Raw genomic sequence first — 18,700 nt, 5'->3', positions numbered from 1 at the left:
AGTTTTAGATTTTGAGCTAGTCGGTATGCTAGTCAGAGGAGTCATTTTAGTCTCTCCCGCTGCCAAGCCTCTCTGGGTGACAACGATGGGGGAGTGTCGGCACGCTGTCAGAACGGTTCTTCTCCCTGTGTGGACTAACTAACTAAGAACAGCTGTGAGTAGACAGAAGACAGCCCTGTGTTGAACTGTTATACAGTCCTGTAAGTCACCCAGGGGACGGAATGTTTTGGAAGCCAATGGAGTGTGATTGATGCACGTTGAAGGAAACAAGGACGTTTTGGAGACGGAGAGGTTCTTAAGGAAAGCATGGAGAAGATGGTCCACATACAACAGTGAGAGAAGAAAGCTTGTCCTGACAACTCCCCCTTGGTAAAGGGGAAAGACATTGAAGACTTATTTGTTTACAATCACAGTTACCATCTGCTTCTTAAGCAGTAGCAGACGTTTGGGAAACGGCCTTCTGGTCAATCTGCCATGATCTACAGAGGTGTACAATGTGAAGAAAGCAAAATGTGTTTTTCAAATCATAGTAAAAATAAAACTGTGGCCTAAAACAGACAGACTGACCCCTGAGAACAGTAAAACGGACTCGGTGCAGAACAAACAGACTGGATTAAAAAACAACCTGTATGTTTTCTCTGCCAATTTAAATAACGAGAAAATGAAGTAACTAATTTATCAGTATCCCGTTAAAAAGAAAAAATAGGCTATGACCTTAAGAAAATTACAAATAGATTCATTGTACTTTAGGGTTTGAATGACTCATCGACACTTTAGGGAGAGACCCCCCCTGAGCCTCCTTGTAATTCAAACCTTGTTTTGCATTCTGCTTACATCAGTGGAGGCTGGTGGAGGTAGAAATCGGAGGACGGGCTCATTGTAATTGCATGGAACGGAATGAGAAATGGTGTCAACATACACGTGTTTGACACCATTCCTCATTCCATTCCATGCATTACAATGAGCCTGTCCTCCGATTTCTACCTCCACCAGCCTCCCCTGGCTTTCACCTAGTTCAGCCTATCTTGTGGTGATACATGGACATAAATCACATTCCATAAACAGATCGAGGCCGGCAGTAAATCCCTCCTCAGAGTGTGTGGGAGAGCTGCACTATGTATATATACTGTAGATACGTGGATATGCGCTGTCTGGTACCAGTCTGTGCCGTACAGCACAGGGAAGTGTTGAGATTGATCGCCCTTTGACCCGGAGCCAAGGGGATTTCATTCTCTCCTGATATGGACATTCTTCTTCTCTTTACATTTTGGATAATGGTATCTGTGACTTCTTCTCTATGCAGGGGGCCTGTGGACCAAGACGCACACATTCTCAGCACTGACATGTTTGCAGAAGTCTGCCGACCCATGTCGTTCTGTGATTGATTGGTTACCCCTGGATTCAATCAAGACGCGAAGATAAACTTGTATCCTCTTCACATGGGCCTGATGTGAGGCCAGAGTCTCAACACATGTCAGGACGAGAGGAGGGACAGATAACAGGTAATGGTGGAATCCTGAAGGAAACAGCTGGATCTATTGAGGAAATATCAGCTTCTTCAGAACACTCCAGCTGTTCTGGAACACTCCAGCTGTTCTGGAACACTCCAGTTGTTCTGGAACACTTCAGCTGTTCTGGGAAACCTGAGGAGGAGGGGTGGGGGGGGGCGGTGTGCATATGCGTGTGCGTGCGTGCGTGCGTGCGTGCGTGCGTGGGAGTGTGTGTGCGTGTCTGGGGGGGTTGGGGGGGCAGATGGGGGGAGGGGGGGGGGTTTGGTGCCACGGCTATTTAATTTCAGTAGCCTCCAGTCCCATAACTCTCCCAGGTCTGGAGGAGCTCCAAAACCCCAAAGCTCATTTTGGTCATGAACATTTTGTGGAATGAATACATGGTCACGTTGATTATGGACTCTGGTGTTTTTGTGGAATTGGAAGTGTGAATCATCATGTCCAACATGTCAAGTTCAACAGGTCATCTGTTGATTGAGATCATGGATAATGCTTATGATCATTTGTTGACTTTAACAACCAACTAATTCAAATGTTAGCAAAAATGACTGGAATAGCTCCATGCTGAGTTTTGTCCAAAATGTTATAATGTAAGACATTGCTTTAGATTTGCATTCGCTAACATTAATACAAAATATTGCATTCTGGGAATGATATTCCTGTAGTGTCAACTTAGAAAGTACAGTTTTTCTATTATGTTTTATTGCTGTAAGTTTGGATTCCTACCTATGTAAAACTGCCTCTGCTAAGTTAAAACAATACACTCAGGGCGGGAGTCCAACAATGTACACCATTTGGGGCTTGAGGCATTCCTTAACAATTGTATGTAACTCTAGCAAGCAGTGACTGTAGTGTGTTATGAGGGCTTTTTATGTGCCCGGTATTTTGAATGTGATACTGTCTAATACTGTTCTCTCAATAGCAATGAAAACCACAGTTTGGTCCGTGGTGTGGGTCCTTTGTTAATTCTGAGGGTTAGGGTTATTCATTCACAGTCATTGGTTGTTGCTGTTGCTAACATAGCAGAGCCAATGACTCCTCTTTGTACTTTCCTTGGTTAGGCCTCACATACCCCCCCCCCCCCCCAACCCTCCCCCCCCCCCCCCCCCCCCCAACACCAAATCCAGGAAAATAATATAAAACATAGAAGTTATTTGTATCTGAGAGCTGGGACTGGGAACACATTCTGATTGGCTGAGGTTGATGGTGTGGTTAACCATTAGGAGAGGTACCCTTTCTTTTCCAAGTCAGGGAAAATATAAAACACTGACTTCATGAAAAAAAAAAACGGGCTGCACTCCAGGACAAGTTAAACATAGGACTATTTTTAATTTAATTAGACAATTAAGAAGAGCTTTGAATTCTGGACTGGCACCCTTGTAAGTATAATACAAAGAGACAGACACAACACCATTTTCCCGGCAATGCACAAAGACCCTATTCTGTACTGAAATATACCAAATTAAAATGAATCATATCTGAGAGCTAGGACTGGGATATAACAGCGGGTTCTGACAGACAGAGGTTGATGGTGCGCTAGACCACGTGTGGAGGTAGTCTTTGGGTTGGCAGAAGCCCTGAGAAACAAACGAAGACATTTCCTGCTCAAAATTGAAAACGGAAAAAAGGCAATGTTTATGTGGAATGTCTCATGAACGTCAACAACAGCTTGTTGTACCTATTCTCACTCTTGCAGACAGCACATGTCGTCTGAAGGAATGCATGTGTTACTTGTATAACCGGCTGCAGCTGTTTCTAGTGTCACGCTAACACTGTGCTACAGTAAGAGTAACTGTTTGATCAGCCATTCATCATTACCAATAAATAGGAATGTCTGGTGAAAAGAGACTGACTGTGGTCTATACTGCACTGTGCTGTATTGCCTGTGTAAATTGTGTCCTTTTAAAATCTTGATGAATTAAATAATGGTGATGTGTATATATTTTGTCATCAGGGCACCCTTGGAAAAGAGACATTGGTGTGAAAGGGACTCCCCTGAATAAATAAAGGATAAATACAAATATGTAAAAAAATAAATAATAATAATAATAATAATAATAATAATAAAAATAAAAAACACAAAATGTCCTCACAGTATCTCCTGTAACCGGGGACAGAGAAGGTGTTTTGTCCTGATTTACAGTGACTTTGTTTTCGACACACATTTTAAAGTGCCCCTCAGATGGATGAGAAGAAGTAGATAATCATGTTGCAATAACATAATATATATATATAAGCCATTTAGCTGACGCTTTTATCCAAAGCGACTTACATTGCAGTGAGTGCATACACTTCAGTATATAATTAGTATAATTAGTCATTTTTTCCACAATTGTGGCTATTTGGCTGTAAATGAAGCCTCTGAAGAAGCAATGTGGCCCTGCCTCCAGTTGAGTCAAACTGGATACATAAGTTGGGGGTCACGGGTATTAGTTTGGGGCCTTCCCAAGTCAAAACATCCTGAAGGACCTCTATCGAAATCCTATTGGAATCCTATTGGAATCCTATTGGAGTCTATAAATCCTATTGGAATCCTATTGGAATCATATTGGAGTCTATAAATCCTATTGGAATTCTATTGGAATCCTATTGGAATCCTATTGGAGTCTATAAATCCTATTGGAATCCTATTGGAATCCTATTGGAGTCTATAAATCCTATTTGAGTTTTTTGTATCACCTCTATCAGAATCCTGTTGGGAGGGCTTTCCTATTATAAATAAAAAGTAATCCTATTGGATCCTACCCCAATCAGAATCATACTGGAACAGTTTATGCTCATTGAGAAGTTCTGGAACACAGGGAACTTTTCGAGGGCACACGGCCTGCATGAGCAGCTGTTCATGCATTCCATGATGAACGACCATTAGAAACAAAAATGGACGTGTCAGCCCACCCACACCTGCTAAAAAACAAACGCAGACCTTGACGAATAACAACAACTCTGGAGAGTTTACGGTAGCATGCGTGTTCGATATTGATGTTTGAATTTCGTAATGACTGGCTTTGAGAAACTGTTTGGTGGGAACTTACCGAAATATTTACCGAAATATTTTTAAACCAGCTAGCTAACTGTAAGCAAGTGTTTCTATAGCTATTATTATATAATATCAATAACCTTGTAATGCAAATACAGTACACACACACACACACACACACACACACACACACACACACACACACACACACACACATACACACACACACACACACACACACACACACACCTACCTCATGCATAGTAAGCTGCAGACCATTAGCTGCACAGATAGAGGGGACATTGCCGGTTGCCCACTATAGGGTGACCATCTAAAGTGGCAAGGCTTCAATGGTAAATATGTATCAGATCTTGGAACCAGCCCTGCTGGACACCTATTGGATCCTACAGGATTACAATAAAAAATCAAATAGAAAATCCTGTTAGATTTTGGAACCTACAGTATCCTGTAGGATTCTATCCTATAGAATGTTATCCAACAGGATTTAAATCCTGTTAGATTCTGGAACCTATCCTGTAGGAGTGTATCCTATATTGTAGGATGTTATCCTATAGTTTAAAATCCAATAGGATATTGGTTAAAAAATCTGACAGGATTTTATTGGGGGGGGGGATGTTTTGACTAGGGTTTACATTACAAAGACACACTTGTCTTTTTTTTTTCACATTCTAAATAAGGCAGACTGGAAGCAAAGTCAACTGGCATACACTCATAATCACTCCCTTGATGCTGTTGTTAAAAAGTACTGAAAGGTACAATAAATGTTAGGCTGCCGATCTGAGGTTTCACATAAAACGAAGAAATTAACAAGTGTGGCAAGAGCAGCTTCCAGCCTGTCTGTTTCATATTACTTTTTCTAATTGAGAACTGGCTGATGCTGTTGTGCTGAAGCTTCAAACAAACACAGTATTGGAGCAAGGTCAGTTAATGCCATAGAATTGGAATGTTCTGCTCATTCTGGAATGTTCTACTCATTCTCTTCTCATTCTAATTCTTACAGCAATCATTCTATTTCATTCTGTTTTTATTGCTCTCTTTACTCCGGGTTTTTGTCTCGGAAGGAGGTGAATACTGCTTAGATATGAAGCCAGACTGGGTGGAATAACCTCCAACACTGCAGTGTTTTGCAACTTTTACATGAAGAACATCCTGAGCCAAGTCTCTAACCTCTGGACTTCTTGCAAGTTGCTTTCCCAATAAATCAACGGAGGGGAGACTGCTAAGTGATTACTGATTTCTCTGCTTCAAAAATATTGTGAGCAATTTGGAAAAATAGACTTTGGACATTTGTTTACACTTGGAAGTCTACGTTGGTTTACACTCTGTTGATGTACTGTACAATAGCTTTATAATAGAATATAGAATATCATCAACAAAAATGTTCGCCTTGGCCTCATGGGGGTCATTCAGTGGTCACAATGGTAACAATGGTTAAAACCAACAACATGTTGAGGAAGAATTAAATCATCCTGTCAGCTTCTGGAAAATATCCATTAAAATGATGTAGGTGCAAAACGCAATTGTTGCAGTGAACTTACAGGTTTAAGCGTATAATTTGTTCGCCCTTACTGTATACAGAGGGTTTCCATATCAACACCAACAATGGCTTGGCATAGTAGGCCTATAATCCTTGCGGATATGGTGAAATACTGCAGGTTTCACCACAGGACTAAACAAAATGTTCTCCTCAGATCATCATCAGTCACTGTATCCTAATAAAAGCACATCCAACTGGCAGAGCCTAAGGTGTATCTCGGAGAATAGGTGAGGAAAGATGTACTTCATTAGGAAGGGGGTGATTTCCTGACCCGAGAGCATGTTGACTAACACGTATTGAAAGGCTATTGTCACTTTTTGAATGACCAGAACTGGCACTCTTGCACGGTGATAGAGCCTCAAGGACCCTGGCACACTCAGGGCAGGCAATGAATGACAAGGTGGAACATTGGAAAAACATATTTAAAAGGTCACTTCTCAAACATTTTTTTTTTAATGGGTTTGCTTTTAAGTGCCAAACTCAATACAAAGGACACTGGATAAAACATGTTGGTCAGGCCAAGATGCCAATTTTTTCCTCAGACTATTTCATGGAAATCTTAAGTCAGTGCTAATTTAATAAGAGAACTGGGGGATATTATTGTTTCAGTTTTTAACAAGGTTTGATGTCAGTAAAACCATTCAGGGTTGAGGACATGAGAAACTGTTTGTTAAACATACAATATTGTTCACTTGAACAATTACAATTATCCTCTGTCATAACCTCTAATCTCTACAGCCACATGTGAACAAATAGTCCTCTATATCTATACCTGAAATACACAATCAATCAAGGTTTAGCGCTATTACAATTTACACCTATTGCTCCCTGGAGTACAAGAAACGGACCGATCCAATTAACTTTTTCATAACACAAAATAAATGATTTTCCAAAAAATTAAATACCGTCACGAGGGTAATTGGAAAACGCATGTGTTTGGGCCAAATGTTAGATGGTGTGATCTTGCCCACATTGACTTTCTGTAAATGGCTTAGTGTGGTCTACGAGGCCTTGCTGTAGCAACAGTTGAAATGTCTTGTATAGTCTCATAACCAATTATGCCACGTACACCCCAGAGTCCTATCAAATGAATCCTACACTGTCTTATGTGACTTCTCTTGAACCTACAGTATTGAGAAAAGTAAGATAGAAAGATTCATGCTTCGGTGGAACTACGCTGGTTTAAGAGATCCGGAGGATATGCATCACTTTTTTGCCCCATCATGAGCACGTTTGATTCTGCTGAAGGAAATCAAGTTATTTTTTTACGATGACTTCTTCTTCTCTTGACATCACAACCATTTCATCATATTGTAATATGGAAGCTGGTTGTAAAATTTGATTTCCAGTACTGATGTTTTTCCTGCTCTCTGATGTCACATGGAATACACTCACTGTTTATTCACGGCTCAGACCCATCTAACCGAGATGAGTCCCCCTACGAATGGCAGATGGTGATGCAGGCCAGACAGAAGCACCGGGTCACTGATGACAACAATGCTGACACATACTTTAAAGAGCCCTGTAGTCTGCGTTGGTTGAATTTCCACAGAGATGACTTGGCTTAATCCCTGGATATTATTCTGTTGCCAAATAAATAAAGTTCCAGATCTTGTGAGCTCGTTTCGTAGAGGACAACGCAAGCAGAAGTCTTCATGTTCCTCCATGTGGGTCAAAGTTTTGAAAAGTTAATGAGACTTCCCAAAACCAAAACCACTGACCACAACTTGATGTGTTTTAGTGAAAAGCACTGCATTACTGGCAGAACGCCCACTGAAATGCCACCGAAAAGCTAGCAAGTTCAACTTGAGGAGTGAGTTTACCAACTCAGTCCGGTAACATAGGTTAGGTAACTGAGGTTCCCCTGAATACAAGGTCATATGTTTCAATAATACTGCAGTAAAAAGTGCAACAGGAACATGTGGTGTGTTGAAATAGAGGTGAGTTGTCATCACCATGAATGGTCTGCACGGTGAGGACAGCAGAGCCACGGGACTAGAATCTCCACATCAGTCATAAACAAACCTAGGAGGAAACACAGACACTCCTGGCAACTCAGAGGTGACTGAGTCTGAATGGAAGTGAAAGTCCCCCCCAGTGTGTCTGTTGTACTGTAAGAGCAGTGTCTATCGCTGAACGCGACCATGTATGGAATGGATAGCATAGCATGACAACCCTCTTGGAAGACTGATACTATTTAACAAACTCCTGAGACGAACACCAGGACTAGCTAATTCTGTCAGTACATTACATCAAATGTAGAACTGAACAAATATACTGGTACACAATGGTACACACCATTCCCTCTCCATGTCAACTGTGGGCTGTACCTCAATCAGTGGAGCCTGGGTTAGGGTCTGGGACCAGACTGCTGGTGCTCCGAGATAAACACAAGAACATAAACACACACACACACACACACACACACACACACACACACACACACACACACACACACACACACACTAAAATAACAGAGAAAAGGGAAACAGCCTGTGTGTTTACCAAGCCTGGCACAGGGCCACAAAACGAGACCACATCAAACTCAGGACCAAGTGTTAGGTTGTTTAGCTTATGAGTCATTTGTCTGTCACTCTATAAAACAAACCCCTGCTTCGCTTAAAAAAAAAAGACCCCCTGCTTATTGCAAATGTGTGACGTGGGCTTTTTTAAAATCATTGTTAAAATGAGCAGCAGTGGTAACTCATCCAGCGTATATGATGCTTTGGGCATTTTACTGGGAGCACAGCTTCTTTCCAGATGTCACAGAGGTACTTGAAAAGACTTGGCTCGAACCGAGTCAGCTCAGTCCTGCTGGAGGAATTAACATTGTTTTCCCGAAAGCTGGGAGAATCTGTTCCTGCTCCTCTGAGGGAAAGGGTACACAAGAACTGGCTTCCCACACACCAGACCACGTCACTAGGGGTGCATCCACAATGAGACATGTCAACACTGACTTTTTCAACCTCTTTCTCTAAACCAACTTACTGAGAGACAGCTTGATTTTGTGCGTCTGATGGACCAAATACCTGCTTGCAAACACCTCTCTTGGGAGTGGAGGTTAATGCATATAGATATAATGTTCTACATCCAATATTGCAGACAACCGTAAGCTAGGAAATGAAATACTTAGGAAATGTTGTGGTTATGGAGAAACAGCTTGCAGGTGGTTCATCAAGAGACAAGCTCTAGCTCTCAGATGTGAACCACATGTGTTTGATACCATTCCTCATTCCATTCCATGCATTACAATTAGGCCGTCCTCCGATTCCTACCTCCACCAGCCTCCCCTGACTGGGACCCTCAATGCAGGAGAGAGGGATTAGGTTTCTTCCTCCCCTAGTCGCCCCTGACATACAGTGTTGCAGCCAAGCAAGGCCAGAAATGATCCTTTCGTTTCCTGTGGAAACAGCAGGAAGCTGGGAAGGTGGGTCATTTCATTTCCTAAAGAGCACTATCATCATCAAGGGAGGCCATAGAGGCTCATAAAGACGTATATCACTGGGAACCTTGATGCAAGAGTGTGAGAAGAGTAGGCATCCTTGTCTGAGAGAAAATCCTCGCAGTAGCCCATGGAGAGGGGTCATGCGGTGCAGAATGTTCCCCTGTGCCTCACGAGGTTCTGGGTTATCGTCCAGGCCTGTGATTCTCATCAAGAGGTCAAGAGGTCTTCCGAGTAAGGGAGGGAGGGAGGGAGTCTGGACATCTTTATTTCACACACTGACACTCCAGCCCAGCTTAGCCAGAGTCCTGAGGAAAGCTCTGAGGAAGGGGACAATGGGGCCGATAGCTTTGGATAGCGTTCGGGTGGCAGGTAGAGAGGTGATAGGAAGGTCGCTGGTTCGATCCCCAGTGCTGGCGGGAGGGTGTGAAATGGCTGACTGGAGGGTTGCTGGCAACAACCAGAAAAATAACGATAAGTTCACTAACCCTTGAAGGTATCCGATTACCAACTTTCATAAAAAATCATCCACATTTAGCTTCGTTGTGATAGTTTAAAAATATGTCGTGTCTTTAAGCGATGGAGGACCTGCTGTAAATCTTAAAATTCGATATTCGCGAAAACCTAGACAATTTTAGTACCATGCTTTAAATATCAGAAATATCACTAATGGTAGCGTTAATTCATCTAACATTGTTGCTAAAGGCCCAAAAAATATGTTTTGTATCAGACTGGTGTGTTGTTAATATGTTAGCTAGCATGCTTCTGAACTAAATAAACGCACAATGTTGATTGTTGATTGAATGCATATTTGCGCCTGATATGACTGTGGTCAAATGCACAGTATGCAAAGAACGGCATGAGGACAAACACGTTTGATACCATTCCTCATTCCATTCCATACATTACAATGAGCCTGTCCTCCTATTTCTACCTCTACCAGCCTCTCCTGACATGTCCAGAAAAAAAGTGCAATAGAAAACTGTGTGAATGGCACGATTCCATTGCACTGTGTGAAAGAATGCCACTTTTCCTGTGAGACATCCTCGCCTCCATCAATGTCACTTTTCCTCCTTAGCTTTCCTGAACACACCTTTCCCATCCGCTCCGGGAGCGGAGGGAGGGAGGGGGGGGGGGGGACGCAGGAAGACCCCTACTGTTCTCCACATCTCCCCTCGGAGAAAAATATGCCTCCCCCCGGGGCTTGACTCAGACTGGCCAGTCTGGCACGCTGCCAGGAATATTCTGAACCCTCCACGACCCCCAGTTGCAAGAACAAGAGCAAACCTCTGCCTTCGCTGGACTCACGGTGGTGAAACAGTGAGTCCAACTAGAGTCAAGTTGGAGCTGAAGGGCACTGGGCCAGCCAGACCCAGACACGCCACCACAACAACAAGTTCAGAGACTAAGAAGTCACAAACAAACAAACAAACACAAGGACTCGTTGTTTTTTTGGCAGCTAAGAATAACGAGTTGGAATCTCGTGACAGGGCGTGCAGGACGGGGTCATTAGGCTGCAAGTTGTAGAATGAGGTATGTAGAGAGGCTAAGAGGAAGTGAAATTATGGTTTCTATTTCACTTTTTCTCTGTGCAGGTCTGCATAAATATGACCAGCATGATCGCCTTGTACTCTATCCAAAGCGGTCTGCCCTACTGTCTTCTTTGTCTGACCTGGGGCTGGTGTATGTGTAATAGAGAGGACATGCCCAGACTCCCTCACGGTTGACCACGGTTGACTCTCAGATGAGAATCACAGGCCTCGATGATTACCCAGCGCCCCGGTGGGCTTAGGGGAGCATTCCGGTCCGCTTGACCCCTTTCCATGGATTCCTGTCAGGATTTTCACTCGAACAAGGACGTCGTCCTCTTCCCACACTCTCGCATTGGGGGTCCAAATGAGGTCACCTGCATTCTGTTTCCACATTTCTGCATTATGTATTTTGTTTCTGGCCTTGCCTTGCTTGGCTGCTATACCGTGTGTCAAACACTGTGGAATATCATTAATCTCACTACAGACTAAGTGAGGTGCTTGCCAGCCTTGGGTATTTGATCCGTCTGACAAGATCAAGCTCTCAGTCAGTTGGGTTAGAGAGAGATTGAAAAGATGTTATTGACACACTCATGCAACCAATTGATGTTGAGGATCTTTCTCATGCTGTTTGGTCAGCAGCGAGGAACAGGGGAGGCTGGTGGAGGTAGAAATCGAAGGACGGGCTCATTGTAATGCTGGAATAGAATGAAGAATGGTATTGTGTGTTTGATACCAATCCTCATTTCAGTCCATGCATTACAATGAGCCCGTCCTCCAGCAGCCTCCCCTGGCGAGGAAAAATAATAGTGTGGGGAGAATTCTAGTTCCATTTCAAATTACGATACTCAGTTTGCAGTTCATAATTGAGATAATTATTATACATTTCCATTACATATTGTGCGTTGGTGAGCTATTAAAAGCATCAGGCATAGACATGGTGGGTTCATGGTCAGTTCAAGTGCTTGAAACACATCTGAAAACCATACAGTAGCTTTCTCTCTGGTTCATGTCTCAAATCCTCTGGAAGTCAAATGCATGAGTTTCCAATTGAAGAGACTGGAATAAATCTTCTGAGCTCAGCTTGAGTGACATCACTACTATGAGACTGGAGCCACCACGAGTCTGTCTATGGAGATAAGACAGGGCATGACAGCGGTTACTGTTGATTTTTCCCAACCAGGCCTTCAATCACCTGTCTCTTATTAAACCTGTTTGAAAACGGCATCCGTTGGATGTTCCGAATGGCATGGAACAATTGCTGGAAACAGGTTACAATGTCATTGGCTCCAGTAAATCACACTTTTGTTCAAACCCAAACCCTCTGTTGTTTTCCCAGAAGAAAACCAAAGTAACGAGAGGATCCCTGTGATTTCCTGTTGGACAGAGAGTGGGCCTGCGAGCACGCGAGCACGCGTGCGCACACACACACACACACACACACACACACACACACACACACACACACACACACACACACACACACACACACACACACACACACATACACACACCACACACACACACACACACACACACGCAGGCAGACACACACATACAAACATGAAAGCTCGCACACACACATGCACACACACACAAACACACACACACACACACACGCGCATACAAACATGAACGCTCACACACACACACACACACACACACACACAAACAAACACAAACACACACACACACTCACACACACACACACACACACACACACATTCCACTCCAGGCCCATCTCTGCAAACCAGGTCAGCTGCTTCTGCCAAGACACACAGCCTGGTAATAATCAGTCTTTATTCAGGAGGCCCAGTGGCTGAATTAAATCAACTAGATTCCAACAAATTAAATGTGGCACGAAGAGGAGAACGATAGTATTGTGTAAAAGGGCTGATCATCCATCACTGTTGGGCAGGGGGAACATCCCCTGTGTCTCCTGTGTTGTTCTAGTCAGTAATATTGAGATTTGGGAAGAGATACATAGACTGGCTTCTGGACTGGATTAATCAACACATTTTTTTAATCGACTGACAGCCTTAGTTCCAATGGATGGAGTTTGTTTTCAATTTACCAAGACATCTTGAAGCAATTTTTCTGTGTGATTTTGGTTCTATATTTTGAACAAATGCTATCATTCTTATCTTGACAAATATTGTTCATTTGTTTATTACAGCGTTTGCGGGAGCGTATTTTCTCATATAAAAGTCACATCAACACCCGTTATCGTTTGTCTTGCAAAGCAGGAAGTACTTCTATTAGTGCGTTCTGTTAGTGAGGACCCAGTCATGGTCCATTATGACTGACCATGAGACCACAGACAGGTCTCCCCGTCACCCCCCCCCCTAACCCCCGGCCAGTCACCCCCCCTCTAACCCCCCCACACCCACCCCGTCACCCACCCCTCTCAAACCCCCCCCCCCCCCCCCCAGTCACCCCCCCTCTAACCCCCCCACACCCACCCCATCATCTGTCACCCGCCCTGTGATACTAATTTTACTAACCAAGACCAGAGACATCCATTTCAAAGCACTGTTGCAAAGATAATCCATTTCCTTATTGATAAGATTTTTTTTTTTTTCCTACTCCACCCATCCAGTATATGTTTGTGTTGACCAGTGGAACAGTTTTGCCAGGGGTACTAGTTTGGATGGAGGTAATCTCAGAACCGAGAATCTGGAGAGATTTAGCGAGACTTGGATGGCGATAAGAACACCCTTGTTGTTTTTATTTCGTTTCTTTTTTTTTATGATCAAGTTTTTATTTACTTTTTTTTTTTTTATTATTATCTAAGATGAATGGGTGAGATTTCTACCAAAACCCTCTTGGGTTTCTTACCTCACCCGCACTCATTTTTGTACAAATTTAGATTTATTTGTTTTCCTGGCATCGTCAACCGGCTCTTTCTTGTGTGCGAAATAAAATGTTTTAAAAAGATGAAGCTGATGATGAAGCAGATGACAAAATGTGGGCTAGTTTGCTTGTTTAACCTTAAGTCAGCTGTAAAGACATGATATGATCTTGGGGTCCTGTGAGACAATTTCCTGCTGAAACGCTGCTGAAGTCTACCTTTACTCCCTGCTTGGCCCCGCGATTATTTATCTGTGCGCCTCAGGCCAAGAACCACAATACCCTCACAGCGAGTTTCTCAGGAGTCGGGAGGGTCAACTAAGGAAGGTAAGATGTGGCAGAATACCATACACGATTGGAATATCTACGAATTCTATTGAAATTCTATTCTACTGCATCACATTCCACAGGAACTCTATGACAATGACTACGTCTCCACAATTACATAAGTGTCAGTTAAATGCTGTCACAATGCAAGGATGTCCTGCATTTCATTCAGACAAATTACTGTAACTTAGCGAAACTGGCTCTGAAATTATATATAAATATGCAGCATTTTCTACTGTACAGAAAATGAGGAACCATTCCTCCGGGTTCATCTCTGACGTGAGTGAATGTTACTCAAGGTTGGTCATTTAAGTGTGTTAGTTCAGTCCTAAAGGTCATCATTAAAGGATAGTTAAGAGTAAGAGTAAAATAGCCATCTCAGGATGTGCCACCCATTTCCGACGACTATTACTCAGCGAGCAATCACTCCCTGGAGGGTGTGTGTGGCACAGAGATGGTAGTGGTTGTCTAAACACACACTGCCACCTCCCTTCTTCCTCATCCTCCTGCAGCTACGTGGAATGGCCTTTAGTTTCCTGCGAAACTGATGAAAGACCGGTGTCTTATTGGACATGACTCAGAGATATGCAGTGATATGCTTCAGATTGTGTTAGTTGGTGGCAACCAACCTCTGTGGACTTTGTGTCAGTGTTGAAATGCAAACACACACAATTAGGAGTTCGTCAGAGCAGGCACAGTTTCCTGGTTCACTGGGCATCATTGATTTCCCCACAAACATGTTCAGACACATTTCAAGTGTCCCTCTAATAGGTTAGGGTTAAAGGTTAGGGTTAGGGTTAGGGTTTTAAGTGACTAGGAGAGAATGTATCTATCCTCTATGTTATGCACACAACATTTTTCAGAACGTGTCACAATGAGTGATGTTGTGGTCAACTCTACTTGTTGCCACTGATTTGTCGCCAACATAAAGCTTTCATTGCGAGAACACATTAAATCTAGAATCCAATGATAACATTCAACAGGTTTTGTTTACATTGCTTGAACAAAAGGTTCCTTCCCTGTGGGCCTGTTCCTTCCTCCCCATTCTCCCTCCACCCACTTTCATCAGACGAGACATTGAGGCACTGAAATAGCATCTCCGTCTTCCTCTGCCGTGATTTGTAGGGGGGTGACTAAGGGTTCCTTGAGAGATCCTGCTCCTACTCCTAACCTCGTTCACCCCCCTGGACAAACACAGAGACTTGAGTGACTGGATAGGTATAAGCAAGATGGCAATAGACAGCGGTGGGGCAAATACCATCTTTCTCATATCAATCCACACCTTTCAGATCTTCACAAGTGTCTGTAGTGCTTATCAGCAGCAATACCACAACCAACCAGTTTGATACATTATCATTTGTTAGAATCATTTATGAGCCTTTATAATGTTTTATTATGAGTCATAAACTGTTACGTGCATGTCTGTCTATGTGGCAGTTATTCAACTGAATAAATTACTGATGTAAATTAGCTGTTTTGATAACTAACACATTTACATTGTTAGTCTATCAGTCTAAACTGACATGTTGAATAATGTTTACTGTCCTTAAACATAATGTTCTACCTCCACCAGCCTCCCCTGACACATACACTAGTGCTAAACTGAACGAAAAGAAGCAAAACATTCAGAGAAAAAACAATCCCAATCAACATTGCATATTGATTTTCATTTCATTGGCTTTCGGGGTTTTGCAAGTTGAGTATTTATTGGGATATTGCAAATTGTCTCTACATTTGATGGAGAAATAGGCTATTTGTCATTTAGAATATATGAATATGATACATATATTCTGATATATTATCAATGTATATCATCGATGACTAAGCATGTACAGCGTGATTTATCCACTTTAGACAATGGTACTAAATCCGGCTTACATTTTAGCACGCCCAAATGGGTGTGTGTGTGTGTGTGTGTGTGTGTGTGTGTGTGTGTGTGTGTGTGTGTGTGTGTGTGTGTGTGTGTGTGTGTGTGTGTGTGTGATGCCAGCAGTTTCGGAAGATAAGGAATTTGGACGGCGATTAAGCAACCGCGCCAGCTAAAAGGAACTTCCTTCCTTCACAGAAAACATGGAGCGATGCTTTATAAACGGCTTTATAAACGCGTGCTTTCGACAGGATAATCACTCAGTCTGAACTAAACCTACAAATTCATCCCGACCTACTAGGCTTACGCGAGTTATATCTACAATATTACTCTTGCTTAGGAAAAAATGGGAGACACACTGAGAATACTTGTTGCGCTGACAGTGACATTCCTTGTGAGAGTGAGGGGAGACCCCCAAAGCGGATACTGCAGCGAAGAGAAGTGCTTCGGTGTATTCCTGGACCGTGTTGATTTTACGTCGGCCCAAGAAGTGTGCAAGAGAATGGACGGGAATTTAATGACAGTGGAATCTGAGGAATCGCATAAGATTCTTCCTGTTTTGCTGGGTAATCTGACCGGAGATTTCTGGATCGGTTTGCAGTTGCCGAGTGGACAATGTCCCGACAGCGCCTCTCCTTTATGGGGATACAGGTGGATCACAGGAAATGCTGCGAATAATTTTACTAATTGGAGACAGTTTGGCGAAAGCTGCTCTTCAAAATGCGTTTCTGTATCACGACCTGAATTTAAATGGACGGAAGAATCATGCGGCAACAAATTAGCATTCATTTGTGAATATAAATTAGATTTTGATTTGACCTGCGAGGGATTACCTATAGAAAAACACGAATTAGTCAGATACATGTCTCCTTTTGGATTCGAAGTAGAACCAATGCCATCATTTCCCATGGGAACTATTGCAACGCACAAATCATTGGAAAGGAAATATATCTGTTACCAAGAATGGAAGCAAGCGCCATGGATCTGCGAAGTAGAGAACGGGGGTTGTGAACATGGCTGTGTGTCAAGTAACCAGGTGCGGGTGTGCACCTGCCCACCTGAAAAAACTCTCCATTCCGATAACGTCACGTGTCGAGAGGCTAACCCTAACTCTGACCCCGACCCTGACCCCTGTTCTGTCCTCGGATGTGCGCATCTTTGCTCCAAAAAAGATGACAGCTACGAGTGCGTGTGTCGTCATGGCTACGCACTGGCAGAGGATGGGAGAAGATGCGAGGACGTTGACGAGTGTGTGGATGACGGACATTGTCCGGGACAGAACTCCAAGTGTGAAAATTCCATAGGTGGGTTCGAATGCCTGTGCCAGGAAGGATACCAGGTGGACAATGGACAATGTGTCGACGAAGACGAGTGCTTCTTGCGACCATGTGAACACGAGTGTATTAACACGTTAGGCAGCTACAAATGCTACTGTGACGAGGGGTACATGACATCCACAGCAAACCCCGACTTGTGTGAAGCGGTTTGTCTCTATAAAGAGTGCCCCGCAGAATGCGACCCTAATAACAACAAAAATTGTAACTGTCCGAAGGGTTTTACGTTGGATAGGAGAGGTGAAGTTGCATATTGTGTGGACAACGATGAGTGCGAAATGTATAGTGATTGTGAAAACAGTTGCACAAATACGTACGGAAGTTACGAGTGCTCTTGCGATGAAGGATTCGACTTAATTGATGGAACTAAATGTGTTGAAAGACAAGAAGCTTCGACTGAGAGGCCTCCGACGGTCAAAGCGGGTGGTCTTCTTGGAATAGTGGTGTGCATTGTCGTAGTTATATTTGTGGCGGCGTTATTGGTTCACCATAGTCTTAAACGTTGCGGAAAATTGGAACTTGCTTTCAAAAGCCAAGTCGTTGATATTTACCATTTGCAACAAGTAACAACAGAAAAGTACAGAAAATTGTCTTTTGACAGGCATTTGAAAAGTGACATTGTATAAAGATTATTGATGCCTCTCTTGGCATGTTCGTGTCTATGAACTACGCCCTTGTTCATTTGCTGGCGTTCTTTTTCTTTGAATGCTCTGATTTCTGATCATTGTGAATGCCATGTATGTATGCTGTAATGAAAACCGCTCATGAGCACAGTGTCAATCTTTGAGCACATCCCAACCAACGTCTTACAATTGTCAACGTCAAAAATATATTATACATATTTGTAAATAAAATATATTAAACTATATTTAACATCAATTCAAGCTTGAGCATGTGTGTTTAATCTTGTAAATGTTATTCCGGATTATGAAGATTAGATTATATAGCCTAGGCCTTCATGTAGGCCTAATATCATGATTGTTGACTTTTGAGTAACTTTTGAATAACTGTATTTATTCATTATCAAGCCTTCTGTATCTCAATATACCAAAACTTAGTACATTTGTGACACGAAATATAATGCAAGCCCTAAACCATCTGGTATCTGAATTACCATAGGCCTTAAAGGTGTCTGTTTCTCATGATGACTATTTGTGGACAGGCTTGTAGAATTTATCCAAAAATAGCTTGACATTGCGATATGACCTGGTTGTTTGGTTTCATATGGACTTTATAGCTGGTCTATATGTTACGCAAAAGCAGCTTTTGTCGTGCTTGATTTTACATTTTGCATTTGTTTTAAAACAT

General features: G+C 42.8%; 1 protein-coding gene across 1 annotated transcript; it reads left to right on the top strand.

Annotated features, from left to right (window-relative positions):
• Positions 1-16,324: 16,324 nt before the first annotated feature.
• LOC310818227 (thrombomodulin-like) lies at positions 16,325-18,460 on the top strand. The gene has a single exon (XM_083689076.1). The coding sequence runs from the start codon at positions 16,405-16,407 to the stop codon at positions 18,016-18,018; it is 1,614 nt and encodes a 537-aa protein (XP_083545202.1). The 5' UTR covers positions 16,325-16,404; the 3' UTR covers positions 18,019-18,460.
• The last annotated feature ends 240 nt before the right edge of the window (positions 18,461-18,700 follow it).

Source organism: Argentina silus (genome assembly GCF_951799395.1).
Source record: "Argentina silus genome assembly, chromosome: 17".
In the NCBI taxonomy this organism is placed as follows: Eukaryota; Metazoa; Chordata; class Actinopteri; order Argentiniformes; family Argentinidae; genus Argentina; species Argentina silus.
This window is presented reverse-complemented; position numbering and strand designations above follow the sequence as displayed.